General features: G+C 42.3%; 2 protein-coding genes across 6 annotated transcripts in view; one reads left to right on the top strand and one right to left on the bottom strand.

Annotated features, from left to right (window-relative positions):
* Window positions 1-8,681, top strand: part of LOC123498711 (glycogenin-1-like) — a 37,660-nt gene that overhangs the window by 26,742 nt on the left and 2,237 nt on the right. For all 4 annotated transcript variants that reach the window (XM_045246083.1, XM_045246084.1, XM_045246081.1 and 1 more), the window contains exons 2-6: window positions 5,543-5,681; window positions 5,944-6,118; window positions 6,471-6,742; window positions 6,901-7,078; window positions 8,402-8,449. In XM_045246083.1, coding sequence (XP_045102018.1) covers window positions 5,543-5,681; window positions 5,944-6,118; window positions 6,471-6,742; window positions 6,901-7,078; window positions 8,402-8,449 — 812 coding nt within the window. The remainder of the gene's footprint in view (window positions 1-5,542; window positions 5,682-5,943; window positions 6,119-6,470; window positions 6,743-6,900; window positions 7,079-8,401; window positions 8,450-8,681) is intronic.
* LOC123498712 lies at window positions 2,218-3,791 on the bottom strand. Of its 2 annotated transcripts, XR_006672778.1 has the most exons (3): window positions 3,611-3,745; window positions 3,162-3,353; window positions 2,218-2,916 (listed from the first exon to the last, which is right to left on the bottom strand). XR_006672778.1 is itself a non-coding variant. In XM_045246086.1 (2 exons), the coding sequence occupies exons 1-2, from the start codon at window positions 3,381-3,383 to the stop codon at window positions 2,725-2,727; spliced, it is 414 nt and encodes a 137-aa protein (XP_045102021.1). In that variant the 5' UTR covers window positions 3,384-3,791; the 3' UTR covers window positions 2,218-2,724. The 2 variants fall into 2 exon arrangements, 1 of the variants encoding a protein (XP_045102021.1); XM_045246086.1 differs by having other exon boundaries at window positions 3,162-3,791.

Genomic DNA, 8,681 nt, shown 5'->3' with positions numbered 1-8,681 from the left:
GTTGGTTGTCCTTCTGACACATCTGCTGATTTCAAGGCACTGATAATCCTCAGTTATCTATACAGGTGAACAGCAAACCTTTGTGCGATTCCCTCCTCGCTAACTGTCGCTTGGCGAGATGCGTAAAGTTTCGACGTATTCAGGCGAAGCGTAGAATGAGTTATACGCTTTCAGCTGTTTAACTGTCTCCTGTCTTTTTTTCATTCTTTTAAAGGGTTAATTCACAGGTACTTGTGTCTTTATTCGGGCAGGGCAAGGTTTGAGGTGTGCCAGCACAGTTGTGCAAGACCCGTGGTAGCACGCTGGGGCTGTGTGGGAGGCGCTCACTCGAGGAAGTGGTAGATACACACTAACCCCGTTTTCTTTATACTATGCAATCAAAAACATCGCTTATAGGTAACAGATTCTGGGACTCTTATTCAGTTTAGTTTGACGATTTTGTTGATATTCATGGGCAGTTTTAGGTTGTGAGCCTGTGAAAATTATCGACAAATAGAGCTGGGTTGGCGGCAGGTAGAGTGCTGAGGTAATAGGGTACTCTAATAATAGCCGTGCCGAGAATAAGGAAAGCGACTATCGGGCGCTGCCAACTTAGGGGTGTCCTTGACGGGCGCGTCCTCCACTATGAGTGGGAGAGGGAGGGAGGAAGGGGAGGGAGATGGAGATGGAGGGGATGTGCCACAGTATTTATTTACAAGCCTTGTTAACACGGCAGACAAGTTGCTTGAGGTGGATCGGCTTCGCTTTCAGCTCCGGTAATATCAGATTGCCGAGTTTTGCTTCAAAAGTCTTACAAGTTTTCGCTATAGTCACATCACCTGATTTTCACCATCAGGTTTGGCATAAATTCTAGCGCGGAAGTCCTTGGTTGAGTAGCCAGGTGTCGGGCAAAGGATGCAACGGGAGCGTGGCGGCTTGTGCTGAGGTCTTTCCGTGCCCGCCTGCCATGGTGTCACGATGAGATAAGGGGCGACGCGTGAAACACCTCCGTTCATCCTTCACTCGCCTGGAGACACGCCAAACCTTGAGGGCTTTTTATTAACCAGTCCTAGCTTCGCTACAGATCTAAGGCAGCACAGACTGTTTATTTATCTGCTTAATCTTGTATTCATGGCTGTTAAATTCAAGTATATTAAAAGTTATCTTCCGCAAAACTTGATCCATGCAGTGGTGCGATTTAATGGAAGGTGCTGGAGCATAGCGCAAGGTAATGATTTATTTACCCATGTCTGCTGGTTGGATGTTTGGTGGTTGGTTAATTCCTTGCAGTCTGTTCGCTAGTATTTCAGTAAAAATATTTATGAATATATCCTTTGTTTAAGGAACAATTTATGTTGAAGTGAATCTGGAAATGTATGCGATTCTATATTTCTTAAATTATTTTTATTTAAGCCTTGAATTTTCGCTGTGCAAGTCTACGGGATTTATATATATATATATATATATATATATATATATATATATATATATATATATATATATATATATATATATATATATATATATATATAGTTTCATGAAGTCTCTGGAGACGTTTGTCACTTTTCATTCTATTCAGGTCCGAGTGCCGTTTAGTTTGGCGTGTAGGGAAATGTTTAAGGCGACAGGCGCGCCCACGTAGCAGTGTGATAAATCAGGAAGGATAACTTTATTAATGGGGAAAGAATGCCTTATTGGTGTCTTGAGGTGAGGACGCGCGTGGTGTCTGAGCTGCAGGGCTGTCAGGCAGTTTGCAGACCGCCAATGGTTCATTGCAGGTCCCAATTATTATTCCCGGTAGCTCAGTGGTTAGAGCGCTGGCTTCACAAGCCAGAGGACCGGGGTTCGATTCCCCGGCCGGGTGGAAATATTTGGGTGTCTCTCCTTTCACGTGTAGCCTCTGTTCACCTAGCAGTGAGTAGGTACGGGATGTAAATCGAGGAGTTATGACCTTGTTGTCCCGGTGTGTGATGTGTGCCTGCTCTCAGGCTTATCCAAAGATCGGAAATATGAGCTCTGAACTCGCTCCGTAGGGTAACGTCTGGCTGTCTCGTCAGAGACTGCAGCAGATCAAACAAACAAACCATTAATAAAATGGTTACTGACGTGCTGCACGCGATACCGTGTTTGCTGTGCATAAAATAATTGCAAAAGGATTAATAAATGGACGTATTTAAGGCAATGATGAAATTGATAATGAGAAATGTAACCCTCTTCCGCTTCCTCAAGATGTTCAGGGGCGGGCCACCTTGTCAGCGTGCCACGAGCCGCCTCCTGGTGCACGCCAGTACGAGTAGATACAACGACCCTCATTGACAGGTGTGAGAAGTGTATCTTGATGTCTTGGAAACGTTCTGCTGCTTCTGCTGCTTGTATTCGAATTGTATGTCTTAACAGGTGATACAGACACTTCTTTCCTACCTGTCACTGTCATGGGAGCTGATGTCGCATTGTTATGACTGCACAGTTAAGTTCACTGATGTTAACACTTGCAATACTTTTTTTCTTTGTTGGCATTGGAGAAGGGAATGCTTTCTACTGTAGCCTTCGCTTGCTGTTATTGGTGTGTGAAGGCGAGGTGTGCATGTAAAGAGAGCGCATTACGTGTGTGTGTGGGGGAGCGGGCGCAAAAATATACCATGTTTGATAGCAAGATTAAACTTTTTCATACGTACTTTAATATTTGTTGTATTGCTGTGCATGAGTGCGCACGTTTAGGTGCTCGTGTGCTCATATGTTGGTGTCTTAGTTCCGGCGGGTTGTGGGGGTGTGGATGGTGGATCCTGTTACTTGGTGAGTCAGGGCCGCCCAGGCCTTGCTGTCTTGACGGGCAACCATGCAGACTAGCTTGGAGGGAGGAGAGGCGGAACGGCATGGGTCACTGTCCCTGATGGTGCACAGGAGTAATGCGTGTCCTACTGGCGGCAACAACCAGCTCTGCAGGCAGCCAGTAAATGAAGCAAATAAGATTAAGTAGTAAATGTTGTGAAGAAGCAAATCCGCAACGTATCAAACAGGTTTGTACGGTGTTTGAATGACACTGGGTGGCCTTGCAATCCTGACGTTAACAAGTTAGTGACGGCACTGTCACTGCGATTGTCTCCCACATCAGTTGTATATATCGGAAGATTTAGAATTCCGAAAGCCTCATCAGTGATTATATTGTGCTATGGACTGCTTACCTTGTAAGCTTCAAGTGACGCGCGGTGGTTGTTGGCTGCTAGGGCGGCAGGCGTGTAATGCATACTTGGCATGCGAGTGGCGGCTAACAGGTGGTGCAATGGTGCAGCTGGGAATGACGTCCTTGAGTGTTGTCTCAGCATCATAACACACTCGGGATTCTTGTCCGTAGTTGGTGATAAATGATAGTGTATCTGGTGAAAGTGAACATGGAAGTAGAGCATTTTGAAGCATCATAGTGTAGCAATGTTACGGTGACGCGAGTGTGGCTGGGCGACACGAGTGGCTCGCATGTACTTTGCACATTGTAGTTGTGACACGTTCATGTAACGATGAATAATGACCAACGTCAATCATGAAATTGATTATCGTGAAACTGACTACGTGTGATTAACCTAGTTTGAGTTTGGCATTCTCCCCATACAAGAGACACAAATGAAAGTGAACGTACATTTCAAGTATGCTGCATCGCGGAGCGCAACCGACCGTCATCACTCCAATAAAGTTGGCAGGCAGGCAGGCACGGTCGGGCGGTCCTCGCCTTGGCCCTAAGCCGACGAGGTGACCTAGAGAGTGAGGACACGTGGATGCAGGTTGAAGCCAGGTTCACGTGGTGCGCAGCTGTGCCAGTCATGCGCTTGTGGAAGCATGCCGGGGTCCAGATGGCGGGTCTGCATGGTGACTTGCATGGCGTCATCAACCAAAGGCAGGAGCGGTTGACTCATTGTCTTGAAACTAAAAGAGTAAGGGACTGACGTTAGCACTACATTATTCCCCTCTGTTAAATTGCGTAATGGGTGTTTTCCTTGTTAGTGAAGCTGGGCGAGGGAGGGATTTATCTCAGATCTGCTGGGAGTTGAGGACGAGGGGAAAGTTTAGTGGACTCGCTAACGGTGCTGGCGGTGATGATGGGGAAGAGTATGACGTAAGATACCATTCTGCCCTGGTATAAGAAAGCCCATTAGCGACCTCTTCTATTGTTAGTCACCTATATAACTAATTTCCTTGACACAAAAATTTTACGAGATCTTAAATTAAACTTTGAGCCTTTTGCTGCACCACCACCACTACTACTACTGCTACTGCTACTGCTACTACTACTACTATTACTACTACTACTGCTACTATTACTACTACTACTACTACAACCATCGGAGTCATCACCACTTCACCTCCACTAACGGAGCTAAATATGGAGCGATATGGTATTCAAGGCTGGGGTGTGTGACCTGTTACCTGCACGACTGGTGGGGAGGGAAGATAAGTTACGTAACAGTGAGGAAAGTGGCTAGACGGGTATCGGAGATCAACCGGGAGGCTGCGTGTGCTCGTGTAAGGGGAAGCAAGTCGCCGGAACTAAATCCTTGCGCGTTCACTTTCCTGCTCCCTGCACCATGACGTATTTTGATGCCGTGGTCATAAGCGAGACTGAGTTGCCGAAGACATTTATCAGTTTATTTTCATACACTAGCGATGTCACTTTGCGCGACACTTAGTTGCGTAGTGTGGACGACCAGAGAAGCCAAACCATTAAGAGACACTTTATATCCTCAAATATTTTGTTTGCCCGTCCACAATCTTCTTGCTGACCATATCGTTGACATGCAGGGCGTGGGTATACATACCAAGTACTGGATGAGAGTTGACTGTGGCCATTATATTAACCATTGATGTTTTGTTTCAACGGCAAATGGAAACTAATAATAATCTAATAGTCTATAAATATTTTCAGTATTGTTTTTGACAACAATAGATATTAGATAAAGAAGTGCTTACAAGATGTTCACTAACCCAACCTTGGCGAGATAAATGATAAAAGTGTGTGTGTGTGTGTGTGCGCATACGTCACACTTCGTTAAGTTCGTTCTGGAACATGGACAGTGGTCCCTCGTCCTCGCGGCACACTAGCCATAAGACATAAGAACTGTATCTCTTGGCTCGTGTTTGCATGCATTACCTTTTTCGGGGGAGGATGATTGCTTCTTATGTCTTGTTTATCAACACCCCCAACACACACACACGTCGAAGTGTAGGCGTGGCACTACGCATAGTCAATAATATATGTACTTGAGAGATGAATAAATGGATACCAAATAAGTATTGATGTATGGAGAAACTAATATTTGGTAAAGATTACTATACTATGGTTTGACGTAAAAAAAAGTAATAAAAAATAATCTTCATAAAACAAAAGCAGACATTGTGGTGGGATAACACAGGATTGTAAAGGCTACCAATGACAAGTAGAAATCAAGAACTACACCTACCAGTTTCAGTTAATGAAGTTTGCTTCATTAGTTTAATTTATCATGCATTCAAATGAAAGAAGTGCTTTATTTCATTGTTTTCATGCAGTGACTAATTATCAAACATGCATTTTCAGTGAGTGAGGCATATGTCACCTTGGCCACCAACGATGGCTATGCTATCGGTGCCCTGGTGCTGGGTCACTCCCTGCGCTCCAACAACACCACCAAGGACCTGTGTGTCATGATTACACCGTCTGTCAGCGTGGCCATCAGGTAGGGAATAAAAAGGGAAAAAATGTGTGGTTACATTGTCAGCAGTGTTGGTACTGTGAATCTATGATGGATATGTGTTTTTAGTTTGTGCCATGAGATTTAGATAACTAATTCTTTAGCCAATTTATAATGATAATTTTTGTGATCTGGATTCATAATTTTCATTGCCTATAAGATTTTCTTCACAGACATGAAAAGTAGTGGCATGGTAATTGTCAATCTTGGTTTGTGAGCAGATTTTGATGGAGAGTTTTGTGTGCAGGTCAATGCTGGAAGGAGTGTTCTCCAAGGTGGTGGTGGTGGATGTGCTGGACTCCGGAGACTCAGCCCACCTGTCCCTTATGAAGCGACCAGAACTTGGAGTCACCTTCACTAAGCTGCACTGCTGGACACTCACTGATTACAGCAAGTGTGTGTTTCTTGATGCTGATATGCTGGTAAGGAAGTGTTGCAGTCTTGGGTGATGATTAGTTATTCCTGCCCTTGTTGGCAAGAGATCTGTATTGAAATTATTGACTACTAAATGCAAGAGGCTGAATACATTAATAGATCTACAAAGATGCATCATTCTAGATCTTGGAACTTTATTAAAGAGCTATTTAGTGTGGGTCTTATAAATTGCATTAGATAAAGTATTGATTAAAGTATATACATATTAAGTTAAGAGTTGTTTTGTATGAGTTTTGAATCTAATGAGTAGTAGTGGTAGACCAGCATTCTTTACTTATTAGATACTATAGAGATGTTTGAGGAGATACTTTGTGTTTATCGCCTGTCATCCTTTTACAGTGTGTTCAAAATCCTGATGAGCTCTTCTCCCACTCGGAGCTGACTGCAGTGTGTGACATTGGCTGGCCAGATTGCTTTAACTCTGGCATGTTTGTGTTTACGCCATCCCATGACACCTATACACGCCTCCTTCAACATGCAGAGACCAGTGGGAGCTTTGATGGTGGAGATCAAGGCCTTCTGAACACATTCTTCACTAACTGGCAGCGTGTCTCATTTGTGTTCAACATGGTCGCTTCTGCAACATATACCTACCTACCAGCCTACAAGCAGTGAGTGGTTAACAACTTTTACAGATTGGAAAGTTAACAGCATAATGAAAACCTTATGTTAAAAGTATGAGAGTGCACTCTCTAGTGATAAAATATTTCTCAGTAGAAGAAATTGGAAGTTTGCTTACATTGGACTAGACAGAGTATTCCTTCTGCAGATATGGAGGGGATGCCAAGCTGGTCCACTTCTTGGGGTCAATGAAGCCTTGGCAGCATAGGTATGACAGGAACAGTGGCAGTGTGGACATTCCCCATGGCTACCATCACCTTGCCCCCTACCTTAACTCCTGGTGGGCCCTCTACATGAAACTTGTCCAGCCTGGAGTTCCTGATATGGTAAGACTATTACTGTCAGCTGTAGTTAAATGTGAATCTGTGACATGCGTAACACTTATTTTGTACAATCTAACCAGTGTTTTATGTTGCAGTAGACAAAATTGGTACACCTTAAACAAGTCTTGGTTTGTTGCAATCACAAACTGATTGTACCTAACATTCCATTTCTCTTTTTCTTTATTGAATTTTCACAACTAAGACACACAAACTAAATGCAAGTTAAGATACCACAGACAACATCAATGCATTTAACATTCCACTGTGTCTCACCCTCTTTTCGTCCACCTCACTATTGTTGAAATTAACTTGCAATTTCACTTTCAAATATTTTTTTCAGTTCTTGGCCAATAAATATTTTACCTGTAGAAAGAAAGTGGTGCTGATTATTTTTTATTTTTATTTATTTATTTTTTTTTTTACATGTTTGAGACCACTATGAACAATTGGCTTGTAAGGTTTCTTCACAGTAATTTCTTGATTAGCTCTTCGTCTCTTGCATACATGTGGTGACCTTCATGGTGAAAATTTACACTTTATGTATGGTGTATTAGTATGTTGATGTCAATCCACCCTGATCGTTGATGTGTAATACCATGTGAGCTTAACATGATATTGCATTTTCCCTGAAGCCATGAAGCATTGGCTGTCAGTATGCCTTGGCACAAAACTTGGTGGGCTGTGCTTAGGTTAGGTGATATTATACAGGAGGATTGTTTTTGTAGCTGCTTCTCTTTCCAAATAGTATTCTGGCACCTCTTGTGGATAGCTGCTCTAAAGAAAGAAGTGGAGAGGGTTAAAAATCTTTGTAAAATTCTACATGGTCACAGCTGGCCAGGGCTGCTTTTGGAGTTTGTTGTGGTGTTGCTGCTTTCTTGGCTTAGTTGGCAATGTACAGATTAATAATGATATTCTGTGATCAAAGAAAAAAAAAAAAAAATGAAATTCTAGATCAGGTTCTTACCTGAGAACCCTATAGTATGTAATGGGCACAAACATACCTGGTGAAAATTTTTAAATATTGCAGAATTTGAACATTTTCCAGTATACAAGCTTGTTTGGCAATGCATATAAAATTCTATGAAATGCTGCAGTCCTGAAATTCTTGTAGGATGCTAATTTCCTTTTCTGAAACACTAAAATTTGCATGTCCCTCTAATATGTAAATTGAGTGGTTTGATACATAAATGAGTGGTTTGTTTTCCCCCATAATTATTTTTTGCATTGAAGGGAATTAATATTTCCTCAAAGTATCGAAACTACCAGGCTGCATTTCTGTTTGGCAGGTGTGCAATATTAATCACTTGCTAATATTCTTCTGTACAGGATCTACAAAATGTCCAAGATGGCAAGTCTCCCCTTGCAGATGTACAGGTAAATTTAAGAACTCTGCTACTATATTATGTACAGTTAGTAATGCTTTTAGGAAATGGACTACTTGCATTTTAGTGATCATACTTATTAGTTTAAAAATTTATTTAATCAATTCCACGTATAATTAATATCAATATCTTGTGTAGTTGCTATTAGTTTAGGGAACTAACCTTACAAGAGAAGATGTACATTGTATCTTACAAGAGGACATTTATAATATCAACATAGTTCT

This window comes from Portunus trituberculatus, chromosome 48 (genome assembly GCF_017591435.1).
Source record: "Portunus trituberculatus isolate SZX2019 chromosome 48, ASM1759143v1, whole genome shotgun sequence".
NCBI lineage: Eukaryota > Metazoa > Arthropoda > Malacostraca > Decapoda > Portunidae > Portunus > Portunus trituberculatus.
Note: the sequence above shows the minus strand (reverse complement) of the source record. Positions and strands in the feature narration are given on the sequence as shown.